This window comes from Protopterus annectens, chromosome 3.part0, assembly GCF_019279795.1.
Source record: "Protopterus annectens isolate FY-2018-M chromosome 3.part0, PAN1.0, whole genome shotgun sequence".
In the NCBI taxonomy this organism is placed as follows: domain Eukaryota; kingdom Metazoa; phylum Chordata; order Ceratodontiformes; family Protopteridae; genus Protopterus; species Protopterus annectens.
Window position 1 is genome coordinate 1,321,185,686 of NC_056731.1, and position 17,512 is coordinate 1,321,203,197.

The 17,512-nt window shown below is 40.1% G+C and overlaps 1 protein-coding gene across 1 annotated transcript in view; it reads right to left on the reverse strand.

Annotated features, from left to right (window-relative positions):
• The window catches only part of LOC122797061 (echinoderm microtubule-associated protein-like 6), a 3,800,753-nt gene that overhangs the window by 523,826 nt on the left and 3,259,415 nt on the right, over positions 1-17,512 (reverse strand). Inside the window, exon 35 of the mRNA XM_044065838.1 lies at positions 13,048-13,162. Coding sequence (XP_043921773.1) covers positions 13,048-13,162 — 115 coding nt within the window. The remainder of the gene's footprint in view (positions 1-13,047; positions 13,163-17,512) is intronic.

Genomic DNA, 17,512 nt, shown 5'->3' on the forward strand with positions numbered 1-17,512 from the left:
CAAATTTTCTTAAGCTGAGAGCAGCTTCAAATGAGAAAAAGCTATGCAATACACTACCACAAATACCTAACTGATGCCTTCTAGGGAAACCTTCTGAGTTGCAGTGCAATTCTGCAAGCTACATAACATGAAAGCATATGGTTGCTTTCCTTTTTCATCTTTCTGTTATTCATCACCTTAAATTTGCCCGCTTCTCATTAGATTCTACTGGACTATTATCCATGCAGCAGCCAGATATTGCAACCTTACAATTTTGAATGCGTCTTGGCCGAACATAAATGCAAACTATCGAAGCGGCTACAAAGCAAATTCTTTCCCTGTTAAAGAATTTGCTTGGCTGCTTCGGTACTTTGCCGTTTTCGGCACTGTAGTGCAGACTTGGAGTTGGTATATTTAAGTAGGGGGGTGTGTGGAGGGCGAAGCCCCCTACTTAATGTAATGTTTGACATTGTTTTTTACTTTTTATTTTTTTGTTTGAACAGCGATTTTTTTTCCCTTGGAAAAAAATAGCTGTTCTGACACTTCGACATTGTAAGCTTTCGCTTACATAGGGTCGATTAATCACCGTTTGCTTTTTTAAGCGTTCGGTGATCTAATATAGACCCTACATATATATATATATGTGTGTGTGTGTGTGTGTGTGTATATATGCATGCTGCCTGCTGTCTATACCTTCGTGAGCAGTTTGAAAATGGTAGCAGCATTAGTGTATATAAGTTAGAACATTTTAAAAGGCCATATGATGTTCTTCAAACCAGCAGGCATTGAGCTGTTGTCTGTTCATGAATGCTTGGCAATGAGCTGTTTGTCTGTAAAACAAGAAGTAACTTGAAAACATTACAGTAATATGAATTTACCTCCTTGTAGATGAGGTGGATGTACTTGACTTTGTGCGTATATATTCAGCAAATTAAGATTTGCTCAGCAAAAACAAGAAAATAACACCCACGGGAACTAAAATCCAGTGTTCCAACAGAAGTCCAATGGAAAAAAAATCACAAAGGTCACCATGGATAAAATCATACACTTCTTTAATAAAACAAAAGAAAAACGCTTTTAGACTCCTGGTCATTTGTCAGGTCTATAAAAATACATACATTCTCAAACCTTTTTTAAAGCAGTAGGTGGCCAATCATTTCAATGCATCAATTTCCACCCTCTAAGGGCAAGGCTTAATAGGTACACAAACATTAAGACCCGGTGTTTTATCAGATTGTAAGGTAGAAATTCATCATACTTCGGCTATTTCCATTTTATTCACTAAATCACCACCCCTAAAGCGCCTGTTTTAACCACTTGTAAAACTAAACAATTAAAAACATGCCCATTAAATTCAAGAATATGCTTTGCTAGGGCATCAGTTGTTTTCTGACAGCAAATATCACTCAGATGATGCAGGACCTGCTCCCTTAATTCTTTATTACTTTTGCCAACATAAAATGCTTTACATTGTTGGCATTTAGCTAAGTAAATAATGTCCAGTGCCCTACAATTCCCATAAACATAAAAAAAAATGATTGGCCAACTACTACTTTAAATAAGGTTTGTCTCAGGTCATTCACTCCAACATGAGCTATGACAAATTTATAAAGGCACTCATTGCTGAGTGACCTGAGCACATGTGTGATCTGATGACTCCTGGCACCAGACAGGCAGCTGACTGTGACTTTCACCTTATCTAACCTAGTGAAACTGACATCCATTTTTGAGTGTTATGCCTTAAGGGCTTGGTAGGTTAGACATTGGTGCTGCTATGTGTTTTGGGTGCTGTGGAAACTGTGTTAGTTGTAGCAGTCTTGTGTTTTGGAGGTCTCTGGTGTTTCAGTACGTTTTTTGACAGAACCTCTGTGTATCTAGATTTATGTGCTGGATGCATACTATGTGTATGGGTAGTGGTACTATATGCCTGAGTAGTGGTGGGTGAGTTGACAACCTCTTCTGTGTTACTATTTTGAGTGTGACAGAGCAGGGATTCAAGATTCTTGGTGTAGATACATCTCTCGCACTCTGTACTAGAGTGAGTCATTAGTAGAGGATTGTCAGCGTACATGAAGCAGTTGCTACACTGCCTCAGAAGACCCAAGTTAACCAGGCTGTCAGGAGAAACAGCGGTACTTCAACTGTCCATAATGCTAGGTTTGAAGAAGTTATCACAAAGGGAGTGCTTTCAGAACTGATCTAGGAGGTGCTCTGCAGATGGGTATTTCTGATGGGGTTTTTGGCTGGTGGTTTAATAGGTCACAGCTCACTAGCAATACTTCTTAGACCAGAAATGTGCTAAGGATGAGGACTACACTAATGTACTATGGCTGTATCTAAGGGAAAATTTGTCAAAATTATCTGTCCGGCTATGGCACACAATTGAGTGGCAGTCAGCGGTGTTGCATGACATGCAAACAAGCAGAAACCTGTTCAAATGCAGGACTTAAATACCAGAAGTTAAAAACTTAAAAAAACTTTAAAAAAAATCAAAAAGACCAATGACGGTCACTACTTACTTCAAGCTCTAGACCAATCACCCTTCACCAGACAGGTTCCAATCAGCACACTTGTCTCACAAGGGTGCAGAATGGCCCCTTCCAATCAAAGATGGCTTGAAAAATGTGCTCAGAATACAACAATCACTACAAACAGACCCAGATGCAGCTTCTGGACTATGCTACAGCTACTAGCTACACTAATTTAGGAGGGAAATACTAAAACAAATGTTTTAAACAGCAGAAAAACAGCAGTGAAACACTATATAATGTTTTAAACAGCTAATAAACAGCAAAGAGACACTAAAGAATGTTTTAAACAGCAAACAATGTGACTATTTAAAACACTGCTTTGCGGGAAAACAAAACAAACAGAACAGATGCTTTGCAAACAGTAAAAATCCTTTCCTCTGTTCTGATCTTGTGTATCCCACTCACCTACGCAGCCGCTGTTGTGGTATTAAAGCTTGGTGGCTTTGAGTTGCCCTCTCTAGTATAAATTTGGTATTGGACACTCCCCCCAGTCCCATTATATCAGCTCATTCTACTGTGAACAGCAAAATAAATTGTGACGGCCCACCCCTATACCTACTCGACCTTGAATTATCTTCTGAGTCATCACTTTCTACTAAAAAAATGTGCCTCTTCCTACTTCATGTTGCTGCTTCTGCTTAGGAGTTCAACTGCATTTAGTTTGCCCCATTTATTACTGCTCGTCAGTAGCCTTATTAAATTGATGACAGTATTCTACTGAATTGCTGTTTTATTTGAGCCGTTTTTTACTGTTGAGATTGTGAGCTAATTTATCACATTTGCACTGTTTTAAAGCAATTTACTGATTAACTATATTTCATTGCTATCTACTGCAATTCATTACTGTTTATGTGCATTTTACTGCATTTCGTTATTGGTTAACTGTAATTTTTCATACTGTGAGTTCTGTTCTTTTGCCTATAAGTGTTTAATTTGTGTTTCTTTGTGAAGTTTTTACTGTGTTCTTAACCTTAAATTGAGTAGCATAGTCTAGATACAGGTTTTCTGCATCCAGAGCTGCAGCTGCACGGTTTTTAACCCTTTTTGAGGTATTCCAGCTACAAATTTTCCCTTAGTAGTACTTGTGGGATCACCTAGTAGTATTACTCTTAGACCTTCCACCCTTTACCCTCTTAGCTCTCTCTGGCCTCTCTCCCTCAGTTCCTGACAAATATGGATGGACAATTTCCTACATTTTCTCCTGCCAGTCTGGTTGATATGGGCGTCCTGAGATAGTGTAGCAACTGTCTCATGTACATGGACGACCCTCTACTACTACCACCTAGGAACACAATTTGTGAGAGATGCAATTACATCAAGCAATTAGAGTCATTGCTGTCTCCCCCACAAGCCAGTATATCTGGCACTGAGAAGGTTGTCAACACAAACACCATACCTCAAACACCACCCACACCTACATAACACACACCCACATATGTGGAGGTAATCAACAAAAACATATACAAACAAAAGCGACCTCCAAGACAAAAGCACATGCAAACTCCACTGCCCACCACACCACACACAGTCCACACACCTGTGTCTCACAGCCACTAAGGCCTAAACATAAACCAAACATATCAGTCATAGGAGACGCCATTGTGAGACACACAGATGTGACCCTCACCAGGGTGGATAATGAGAAAGTCACTGTTAGTTGTTTGTCAAGTGCCAGAATCCACCATATCACCCATGCACTCAAGTCTCTCAACAGGTACTTTTATGACTCTGTCACAATCCATGTTGGCGTGAAAGACTTGAGACGTCCCTCCCTAGACTATATGAAGAGAGATATGATCAAGCTTGCTGAATATGTGTCCCAGGCAGGTATGTTCCTAGCCAAGCTGCATTCTACCGTCATCCAGAATAATACCTCAACACAAACAGAAAATGATTGACTTTAACATTTGGCTTAGTTTCTGGTGTCATTCCAAGGGAATCCAGTACCTGTCAGCCTGGGATGACATGACCGACAAACCATCAGTTTAACAAACAAAACTAACAGTGGGTAAAACTGCCTTCCAGTTTATAGCCTGCTACAGACCACCCTCCCAAACCCAGGAACCCCACTCAGCCTTCCTGAGAACACTGGAAAATATGAAGGTCTCTCCAAACACCATTATATTGGGCGACTTCAACTACCCAAACATAGACTGGGAGCATTACTCTAGCTCCAACACCCTAGCCCAAAGGTTCCTAGAATTTATAAACTCAAATGCTATGGAACAACTTGTTACCACTCCCACAAGAGGGGAAAACATACTGGACCTGATCATCACCAACATGGGGACTCTATGCTCCAGACCAGAAGTGTATCCCTCACTGGTAAGATCAGACTATAAACTAATCTCACTGGATATTCACATCCCGACCCCACCCCCTGCCCAGAAAACCACAGTGAAAAACTTCTCTAAAGCAAATTTCACACTCCTCAAAACTGAGGTGGAATCCTTCAAAGCCCCCGGGCCTGTGGAAAATACGGCCCAGACCGCTGAATCCTTTATAAACGCATTCTATGAACACCTTCAGGAATGCATGGATCATGCGATCTCAAATAAAACCAAGACCCAATCCTCCAAAGGCAGACGTCCTGTCTGGTGGACCCCAGCCATAAAGAAACTATACAATAGAAGGAGGAAGCTAATAAATGATAGAGCAAAATCCCAAAAAAGGAAGGCATCACTGATCAGTATTAGCAAAAAACTACGGGCACACATAAAATTGTCTAAGGCCAGCTTCGAGAGAAAAATTGCACAGGACACTAAGGATAATCCCAAGGCTTTCTTTAGTTATGTTAGGAACCTGGGTGGTAATTCCCAGATATGCTCAGAATTAGTCCAAAATGACAAAAAATACACCGAACCCACAGACATTGCCAACATCCTAGCTGACAGGTTCAGCGCAAACTTCTCCTCCCCCTCCCCACCAAAAGGGCAAATATCTATCCCAGCAGAGTGCTGCCCCCCCTGACATCTCAGATGCTCAGGTAAGAGCCACCCTCTCCAAAGCAAAAAACACAGCATCAATGGGACCAGACGGTGTCCCGGGCTGCATCCTACATGAACTCCAAGAAGAGCTAAATCCAAACATCAAACTACTGTTTAATCTCAGCCTTACTACAGGATATGTGGCCAAAGAGTGGCGTACAGCAACAGTGGTCCCTCTCCATAAAGGTGGTGCCTCAACGGATCCTGGAAACTATCGCTTCATAAGCCTGACTAGCTTGGTCTGCAAAGCTATGGAAAGGATCATCATGGACCTCATAAATAAAGATATTGGGGACCTACAAACACTGGATCCTACCCAGTTAGGCTTTGTTAAGGGCAGATCCTGCCTCTTAAACCTGGTTGATTTCTTTGAAACAGTCACCAAGGCCATTGACGAGGGGAAGGTGGTCCACACAGCCTACCTGGACCTCGCAAAAGCCTTCGATACAATACCCCACTCGGGCATTATAGATAAGCTCACCAGCTTAAATATAAACCCCTATGTCACTAGATGGATTGCAAACTGGCTCAAGGACAGAACCCACATGGTTAGAATTGCTGGAGCCATGTCAGACTCCAAACCAGTTACAAGTGGTGTCCCACAAGGCTCAGTCCTGGGACCTCTCTTGTTCGGTATATATTTCTCGGAGGTACAGGCCAACACGGAAGGACTGTGGCTGACCAAGTTCGCAGATGACTGCAAACTGGGTGCCATAATTGACTCTCCAGCCGACACAAGCATCCTCCAAAAGGGCCTCATAGAAACAGACAACTGGTGCCAGAGCCATGGCCTCAAGCTAAATGCCAAAAAGTGTATAGTCATCCCTTTTGGCAAAAACAAAGTGCTCACAAATTACCACATAGGTGGTAATCCATTAAGTACAGAAGAAGTAATTAGGGACCTGGGGACCCAAGTTGATAGCAATCTCTCATTTGACAACCACGTGGCCAAAGTGGTTAGAAAAACATTTTATATAGCCCACCTAATCATGAAGGGATTCACATCTAGATCAGGGGACGTCATCATGCCTCTTTACTCATCCCTCATCAGGCCCATAATTGAGTACAATGCCCCTTTTGGGATGTACCTTACCAGACACCTGCAGCAACTGGAAAGACCCAAAAAGTACCTCACCAAGAGTATCAAAGGGCTCAAACAGATGCCATATGCTGCCCGGTTAAAGAAACTCCAGCTCTACTCAGTGGCATACCACCTGTTCAGAGGCGATCTGTGCCTGACATACAAAGCCATGTCCAACCCGGAATTAATGGACATGCTGCACCTCAGAAAATCCAAATCCCATCGAGCTACGCGCTCGAGAGACTTGAACCTCAGCACTGAAATAAATAGGACATGCTGGAGGGACAGATTCATAACCCAGAGGCTCCCTTCACTCTGGAATAAAATCCCAGTCCAGGTTAGGCAGAGTCCCTCATTGACTCTCTTCAAGAGGAATCTTGATGAGTGGATGGGAGATCGTAGGTTTACCATGGGTATCACTTCTGTGTCACTGTTAGACAGAGGCACAGTATACTAACCTCGAAAAAGGGCATAGCAAAATAAATTTAAAATGGGTGGCGAAAGCCAAACACATTCTGGCTAGGCTTATAAATCCAACCACGTGAAATAGAAATAACAGTAACCAGTAACCAGTCCACAGCTCGAGCAAGACGTTAAGTGAGTAGGCAAAACAATCTTTTGCTGGTAAAAACACACAAGTTTATTTCCACGAATAAAATCCAACTATACAGTGATCTCTTGGTTAAGCGCTTTCATCTGAGTACCTCAGATTTCATCAGAACCACTTTTAACCTTAAAATGCCCTAGGGCAGATAGCCTAGTATGAACCTATGAACCATAATGCTTTGCCTGAGATGGCCTGCATCTGTCTGTCTCCCTTGGGCTTCAGGCTCCTGGCAAATGCTGTTGCCTCCCCCATAGTGACTTTTTCAGGCAATGCCATGAGGTCAAAACTACCAACATGAAAATGTTATCAAAAAGTAAATTAAAGGTCATGATGCTAAACGCTAAGAGTCTAAACATGAAACTGCCCTCATTGCAAGCATTCTTAACCCTGGAAGATGCTGACATATGTGCAGTCACAGAAACCTGGTTCAAAGCTGGAGAGAGTATCCCAGCCATATCAGGTTACTCATCCTATCATACATTCAGACCCCAAACCAGGGGCAGCAAAGCAAAAGGAGGTGGAGTTGCAATACATATAAAAGAAGTACACACCTCCAGGCTGGTGAAACAGTATGACATGCAGGAAACACTCCAGGTGCAGTTAACAACTGACAAGACCACTATTCAAATCATATCTACTTACAGGCCACCAAATTTGACTCAAGACATCCACTCCACTTATCTGGACCTCTTTGAATCTATCAGGATTCAACCCTTTACCCTGATCCTGGGTGACTTTAACTGTCCAACCATAGTTTGGAAGAAATACTCATGTCAAAACACAAATGCCCAGAGATTCCTTGATTTCCTTGATTTCGTCAATGCAAATACCTTAGACCATTTAGTCGACACCCCCCGAAGAGGTGAAAATATCTGGACTTGGTATTAACCATCATGAGTAACTACTGCAGCATCCCTACAGTGTCATCATCCCTGGTAAGATCTGACCACAAAGCGGTCACTTTCAAAGTCACCATCTCCCCAACCCCCCCCAACCAAAAAAACTTTTCCAAAGCTGATTACAACCTCCTGAGTGAGGAAAGGTATAAACAGCTTCACAGCCCCCTTCCCCTACACAGGAACTGGCACATATGTCCAAACCTACACCAAAGTACCATATATGAGCATGTATATAGTTGCATGTATTCAGGAATACCCGGCAGGACAAAATTCTCCTCCTCAAGGAAGAGTAAACCTGTCTGGTGGACATCTGCAATAAATAAATTCTATAATAAAAGGAAAAAAATTGCTGTCCAGGACCAAGAAGGAACAGGTACCTAACTGGAAGCAATCTCCCCTTAGCCTGAGCAAGCAAATAAGAGCACTAGTAAAATCCTCCTAAGCAAACTTGGAGTCCAAACTGGCAACATCTACTAAAGAATAAGGCCTTCTTCATATATGTCTGCAATCTCAAAGAAAGCACCCAAATCTGCTCAGAACTGGTGGTCAAGGACATCACATACACAAACGCCATAGATATAGCCAACCTGCTGGCAGGCAGGTTCAGTGAAAACTTCACCCTTCTGTTCCCCCCAACAGTGAATCAGGGCATCCCCAGTACCTGCCCCCCTCCCCTTATTTCTAGGGAGCAACTCATCATTTGCCTCCAAAGGAAAAAATACGGCTTCCATGGGGCCTGATAACACCCCAGGCTGCATCCTACATGAACTCAGGCAGGAACTTGCAGCACCATTACGCACCCTATTCAACCAAAGCCTGAGTACTGGCTTCTTCCCAGCCAAGTGGAGGGCAGCCACTGTCATCCCTTTGCACAAAGATGGAGCGTCCACTGATCCAGGAAATTATAGACCCATCAGCCTAACTAGTTTGATGTGCAAGGCCATGAAGCAGATTATCAAAGACCCATTAACAAGGACACTGCCAATATCCAAACACTCAATCCGACACAGTTTGGTTTCGTCAAGGGGAGGACATGCCAGTTAAATTTGGTCAGCTTCTTTGAGACAGTCACTAAAGCCATGGACGACGGGAAGACAGTGCACACCACCTAGCTTGACCTGGCCAAAGCCTTTGATACTATTCCCCACTCAGGTATAATAGATAAACTCTCTCAACCAGGCATCAATCCATATGTTACCAGATGGGTAGCAAACTGGCTCACTGATAGAACCCACCTAGTCAAAATAGGGGAAGTCACCTCAAGCAGTAGACCCGTAATGAGCAGTGTACCCCAGGGATCAGTACTGAGGCCTCTGTTGTTTGGGTTATACTTTTCTGAGGTGCAGGCCAAAGCCAGGTGGCTATGGCTGGCCAAGTTTGCAGATGACTGCAAGCCGGGTGCTGTCATCAGTTCCCCTAGTGATGTGGACATCCTCCAAGAGGGTCTCACCCAAACAAATGACTGCTGCCAGAAACATGGCCTAAAACTGAATGCCAAAAAATGCATCATCATCCCCTTTGGGGAGAGTGCTGTCCCCACAAATTGTCACAGTAAAAATAAGGTCCTAAGCACACAATCAGTCATGAGGGACTTAGGCACACAGGTTGATAACAAACTGACTTCTGACCACCATATTACCTCAGTGGTACAGAAAGCTTTTTACATGGTCCACCTTATTAGTACGGGTATCTCATCCAGGGACAAGGTGGTAATAACATCCCTGTATTCTTCCCTTAGAAGACCCATTATTGAATACAATGCCCCTTTTGGCATGTACCTCACAATGCAAATGCAGCAGCTGGAAAGACCACAGAGGTTCCTCACCAGAAGAATCCAGGTCTTCAAACACCTACCCTACACAGACAGGTTAAAGGCCCTGTCCCTCTACTCAGTCTCCTACACACTCCTCAGAGGTGACCTCTGTCTGGCATGCAAAGCAATATTATACCCCACCTTGATGGGACTGCTGCATATCCGCAAGTCAAGCTCCACTCGAGTAACCCACACGCACAACCTCAACTTGGTCTGTGACATCAATAGGACTTGTTGGCTGGACAGATTTGTGTCCCAAAGACTCCCCCCTTTTGTAAAACATACACCCTCTTCATGTCAAGCAGAGTACCTCATTCACCCTTTTTAAGCACAACCTGGATAACTGGATGGGGAACACAAAATACACCCCTGGGATTCCACCTGTGTCCCTGCTGGACAGTGGCATAGGGTGCTGACTTGTTGGAACATGGGCTAAAATCCTGGCTAAGCTTGTAAGGGCCGCAGAGTTAATAGCCTAGTAACTTCCTATGATCCTATAAGTAGCAACAATTACTTTGCAAACAGTGAAAATAGCAAAAAAAAAAAATCTCAGTGATGAGAATTTTGCAAAATAAAATGACCTCATATCCCTGTTTGAGGGAATCACTTGAATTCTTATGTCTTCCAAATAACTGAAAGTGGAAGATGCAGAATTTCATGTTGTTATACTTTTGGAGATTTGGAGATTGCATCAGTGATTCCCCTGTGTTATATTTTGGCACCTCACCCTTTTTTCTTCTTCTAATGTTTGCTGCTAGACATTCTGGAATATATTCTATAAAATAACAGGGAGTTTAATAGTAGAAAAAAGCAAAACTGCTGTCTTGTCATAAAATTTAGATTATAGTCTAACAAAAGAACAAGAAACACATATTAATGTTTTATTTGAAGGTCTGTGAAGAAAAATAACAAACTGACGTCAGAGTCTGTAGGGTACAGAGGATACTCTCCTGACTAAATCCCAGACAACTCATCTTCAAGTAGCAGCTAAGTAACTGGAAGATTCTGGTAAGGCAGGGTGGGAATGAAAGGCTCATACATCCTAGGGGAGGCAGCTGTCTGGGGTAGTACCAGCATCTAGCACATGCAAACACCTATTATGTACTGCTGGATCATGAATGTGCACTTGTAGCAACAAAGCTGACAAGTGCAGTCTCCATTTTACATACATAGTGGCATGCATTCAAAGACAGGATGCAATGTTGGCCACTGATGTGACTCAGGTGTGCATGTCGGAGGCAGCAAGTTAAGGTTAGTGCATACAGAAATGCCCCTCAAATTAACTTGGAAAGTGATGTAGGCTATGGAGACAGAGGCACAGGACAGTTCTTCAGCCTATGGTTGATTACATTAGATCCTTAAACAAAGAAGGCTGAAGTCTGGGGATGTGAAGCCAGTCTTTCACGTTGCAAAGACAAGGGCATTCCCAGTTCCAATAAGCAGACAGAGAAGTGAGACAGTACAAAAGCAATTTATTTGCTTGCCTGTATAAAATCAACTTCTAGTCAGCTTTTAGTTCGGGTCTCCTCTCTCCCTTGGTAACATATAAGATCTAGACCCACTGGAGGGGTATGATGATCTTCAGGCAGGAAGGAAAACAAAAAATGTAAAAAAATATGAAAATAATAAAAAGCAGCCAATCATGATAGACACTATGCAGACAAAATTACTCTGGAGTCAAAGAAGGATGTGAAACATGCAAAGTGGCAAGCAAAAATAAAGAATACCCCTATCAGTAGTGACTTTATATGGGAACCTTGTGCCTACTCAAAATTCAAAGGAATGCTGAAGTGAGACTAGTACAGATTTTTCAAGAGACTGAGGTACAGCTGGTGAATTCTTTGGCCAGAAATGAAGACATGAAAGGTGGTTAAAAAACAAATGTTATGATTTACTGTTTCAATGACCATCTATAAAGTAGATTCTCCACTACCCTGCCTACTACAGCAGATATGAAATGGGTTGTTATGATGCATTATTACAATGACCCTCCTATTAGAGTTCTTCAAGGCTCAGTACTGGGACTCCTACTTTTCTGGCCTCTACACCACAAACTTTGACCTACGGCTATCCTATTTGCTGAAGACTGCAAGTTGGATGTCATTGTCTTGCCTCCCCCTTTGATACAGAGCACTTCAGCAAAAACTAGTCCTTGCAAACCAATGGTGTACTGAGAAAAGGCTTAAACTGAATTAAAAAAAACTGCAGCATTATCATCTTTAGGAAACACCCCTCATCTACAATTTACAGCATAGCCATTACCCCATTTCACACAGATACTGTAGGCAGGATTCTCACCACCTGAGACAATAACTACCTCATCTTTGACCACCATGTTGAAACAGTAGTTAGGAAAACCTAACACAGTTGATTTCAAAAGGTTCAAAAACTGATAGATTTTTACTACGCTAACGACCGCTAAGCCCTTTTAGCTGCGCAACTGAAATGTGTCACATGATCTATTACATCCCAGATGTTATTACAATGGGTTTATGTTGGTTAGGGTGAGAAACCACAAGACCTGATAAAACTTGAACTCATAACCCCTGATTTACAAGACTAGTGCTCTCTAACTCCTGATCAAAAGAGCTTCCCTGATTAAATTCTTACATGGAAATTGATACCTGGCAATCAATGTCATCAAGTACCCTACCCTAATGCATCTCTTTCATCTTCACAAGATGAAGAGTTATACAAACACCTAAACTAAGGATATGAACCTCCATCAGCATATAAAAAACATGTTGGTGGGATAAAGTCATTACCTAATAATTGCCCCATTTCTGGAACAAAATTGCCTCTGCATGTTAAATAGAGTGACAGCCTTGCCTCTTTCAAGACTACCCTTGACAAGCAGACGGATACCTGCAAGTTCATCCCTAGCCTCCCACGTTTTTCCCTCCTGGAAGTAGGGGACACATCTTGGGACTGGTATCTGGCAAGACACACATGGTCTTCAGACTTACTTGCCTTGCAGTTCCTAATATCCTAAAGGATATTCTCCACTACCCTTTGTGTAATATGCTACAGTAGATATGAAATGGATGCAACTGTACACCTTTATAGACATACCATTTCTATCACTTCATGTACAATGAATAAAAATGAAATATTGTAAAAGGCTGAAGTATTTTATTTCTGAAAACTTACCTTACACCTGCAAACAGAACGCACACAATCTACTAGTTGTCCTGTCTCCAGCTGGAATGCCCTGCAGCGCTTCATCTCTTGATCCCAGAGTTTGACAGCACCTCCTTCTTTAGTTCTAAACACAAACACGTGATGATTAGCAGGTTTTATTACACTTACATACATGACTCTATATACATTTGTCTTATTAGCTCTTGCTCAGTTACTTTCCTTCTGAAACAAAGAAACTTCCTACACAAACACATAATGAATTGTTATGTCTTGATGGTTCTTACACTGATGCCTTAAGATAAAAGCTCTTAGAATAGATGACAATAATGTGCAATAACATTTATATATTGTTTAATATGTTTATTAATAACCAAACTGGTATATCTTAAGATATATTTCAGTCTTCTACTGGAGTGAACAACTTCCTTTAACTTTTCTGGTGTAGAACAACTGTAAATAGGGACATGTGCACAACTATATTATTCTGGTGCAGCGGTTAATGCTGTCGCCTCACAGCAAGAGGTTCTCTGGTTCGATTCTCGGCCGGGGTGCCTTCTGTGTGGAGTTTGCATGTTCTCCCTGCGTTCGCGTGGGTTTCCTCCGGGTACTCCGGTTTCCTCCCACATTCTAAAGACATGTGTCTGGAGCATTTCTCCCTGGGCCTCCGCTGAAAACAGGATCTGTGGAACCTAGTCGGACTTTCCCGGTCAACAAATGTTAAATAAATAAAATAAAATAAAATAAAATTCTTAATTTACTTGATTTAAAAGAATCACGTTCAAAACATAAAGTACTCAGTGGGTATAACAAGCTAAAATCCAGATGAAAAGGCAAAAACAAAAAAAATGTAGCTTTATCTTTCAGACAAAATGTTATTTATTCGAGAATTGAAATAAAGAAGTTTAGACAATGGAGCAAATGTACGTCATCCACCCTACTGGATGTTTTCCATCAGGGTGTTAATGGACATGTAAAGCCAAGTAAAACAAGTCTGCCTCTTCCCAGCAACATATTAAGCAGTTGTGAAGCACAGACTGACAAAAAAAAAGCAGCAAAGATTTTTTACATTCACTAAATGCGGCTTTGCTGTTTAGAGACTGTAAAACAATGATAATACAAAAAAGGGTAAAAAAGACCACTCTGCTAGCTAAAGTAACAAACAGGAGTGACGAGGACTGTCAACGTCTTTGCTCAAGAATTCAACTATGAAGAGGCTTTTCATGAATTTGCACATCGTGTAAATAATAATAAGTATGAAACTACCATATCTAGCTTTATTCACTGACTGCAATCCTCAGCAAATTTACAGGAAAATGTTGTGTCTTTCGGCTTTTCCTGGTTAGGGGTCGCCACAGCGGAAAGGAGGTAAAACAGCGACCTGTGTGTGTGTGTGGGGGGATTGCAATGCGTTGCACAGCATGATTTTTTTCATTCATTTTATCACAATGATAGTTGAGGTGTATTCAGTCAAGAAAGTGGCTGTAATTATTGGGCATGTGTGTGTGTGTGTGTGTGTGTGTGTGTGTGTGTGTGTGTGTGTGTGTGTGTGTGTGTGTGTGTGTGTGTGTTACCATTCAATACTTATAAAACTTATACTTTGTTTATAAAAAAAAGTCCAACAGTGATCACATACGATATGACAAATCTGAAACATTAGGCAGAGGAACTATTTTACTATAAATGCTATACTAAGTACTATAAATGCACTCAGAGACTATGTAAGGAAGCTTAATCTCAAATTGCTGTTTCCAAATAATTCAAATTATAGCAGGAGTTTTTCTAAACTGAGTGTTTACAATCCTCCTTTAAGGAAAGAGCTGGAATTATTTCAAATACTATGTGAACAACAAATAATTGAGATGCTCAGCAACAAACCTGAATTTAAGTATTTCAATCTGAGCATGAAGCAAAAAGAGTTGCTTAATGAAATACTTAATAATGAAGAGATTTTATTTACTAAAGCAGACAAAGATAGTGCATTAGTTATTTTGGATAGAAAGTTCTATATTGAGAAAATGGAAGAAATGTTAACTGACACATTTTTTAAAAAAGTGGTTATGTTTAAGGAAATTAAAAAAGAAACTTATAAAGAAATGGTAGGTACCCCACGACAATCGAAGCAAACCTCTTAAAGTCAGTTAAAAAATGTACTTCTTTATTCCAACAAAAAAGTAAGCGCTTTTGCATCTCCAAGGACACTTCATCAGACTTTAAAACGGTTACAAAAAATTAAAAATCCCTTAAAATACCATTTTCTTTTTAGCATAAGCCAATAAGGAGGCTAATAAAAATCACATGATAAGCACTGTTGTAAATGTCCTACTGAACTAATGCTTTGCATAACCAACCTAAAAAAATATATATATAAAAAACATATATATATATATATAAAGTATATATATATATATATATATATATATATATATATATATATATATATATATATATATATATATATATATATATATAGAATAACATATGAAAAAACATATGAAAAGACATATAAAAAACACCTTTATAATCCAACAATAGCATGTATATATGTATATGTATATATATATAAATAAATGTGTTTGTTCCTATATATACCCTATGTAGTTCCCAGAATTTGTAATTAGTGACATAAGAACATCAATAACTAGGCTAGATGTTAAACATCATATGCTTCATATACACTTATGCTGATATACCACTGGAGAAAATGTATTCCTATACTTTTAAAAAATATTATTGTACTTCTAAAAAATGTTTATGCCTCTGAAAGTTAGTGCTTCAAGGGTCGCTCTAGCAGGAAAGGCTTCAATGAGACCCTATCATTTAGGCCATGTCCTTTGTCACCCTGTAACCTAATTATCTAATTCCCTTCCTCTTTTTCTGTGTAATTGCCTATGTTTTCTAACCTTGCTGTGGCATGTATAAGTTCTAAAACCAAAAACTTAAAACTATGTGTTGTATCATTCCGTAGGACATGTTTAGCTAAAGCATTACCTTCATTTTCCCTACTGATTGCATAAACATGTTCCCTTATTTTTTCTCTAAGTGTCCTATTTGTCTTTCCAACATAGAAACTACTACATTTCTGGCATATGGCTAAATATACCACATTTCTAGAGAAAGTAACTGCGCTTAAGTTGATAAAGTACAGTGCTGTAAAGTATATTTGTTATTTTATCAGCGAGTAGCCTAATAATTCATTTTTTGATTTAGACTTTGATTTCCATTTTCTAGTAATTGCTTTTTTTGGCAGGCACCATAATTAGACTCAGCAAGGCCTTACTATGTCTAGACAATTCCAATTCTGCAACATTGCTCAGAATAATCATTTCCCTAGTTACACCAATTTGCCCACACAGTATCTCCAACAGAGCAGTATGCAGGGAATCTTTGAAGTCTGCCAGCTCATTACACTCCCAGAAAATATGTTCCCAATATATAAAACAAATATAATTATATAAAATGCCACATTCCCAGGCTACCATGGCTAGTCGGCACAGAAGGTAAGATGTGCTACTCCCTTGCTTATGTGTCACATCACTCTGGTGCTGTCTGTAAACACTTGCATAGGTCCTGGCGACCACAGATGTTTGACAGAGTAGACAGCATTTATAAATGTTAACATCACTTTTAGGTTTATGTGTTTTGGTCTGTCTTTTCAGTTCCAAAGACCCTGAACTTATTAAATTATCACTTAAGTCATAGGCACACATACATTAATAGAAAAGAAAACAAACCAAATTAACATTTTTTTCATTTACATACATTATTACTTATATTTTTTCTTTCATTCTTCACAACAGCTGTCATTCTGGCCAACATTACATAAATTGCATGATTTATGCCTTCCCTTAAACCTCACTCCTGCTCCTGAAATTTACTACTGCTTCATAAATTTCATTTATATGTAATTTGTTCATTTCCTCTTCTAAAGATCCACTTCCATTTTTTTATCTCTTTTTACATTATTCGTTACTTCAAATAATGTTGGTTTATATTTTGATTTCCATTTTCTACTAACTGCATTTTTGGCAGACAACATAATTAAGCTTAATAAGGCTTTACTATGTTTAGATAATCCACATCCAGTGTCCCAGCTCAAAAGAATAATTTCTTTAGTTATAGCTACTTGTTTCCCTAATACTTGTGACAGAAAACTCCTTAAGTAATTTTAAATTCTGCCAACCCATTACACTCCCAAAAAATACGTTCCTAGCTACCACTTTCTTCACTAAAACACATCCAACAAGTGCTATCTACCTGAGGAAACAATTCTTTGAAGTCTTCTTGGGTATAGAAATATCTATGCAAACACTTCCATGCAAAAATCCTAAATCTTCTGTTCTTTGTTGCATATTTGGGAGGCATACATATGTCATTCCATTGTTCTTGTAAATTGCTTTTCCAGTCTTTCCTCCCAATGTTTTCTAATCTCCTCCTATGGCTATTATGTAGAATTTCATATGCTCTACTAATTATT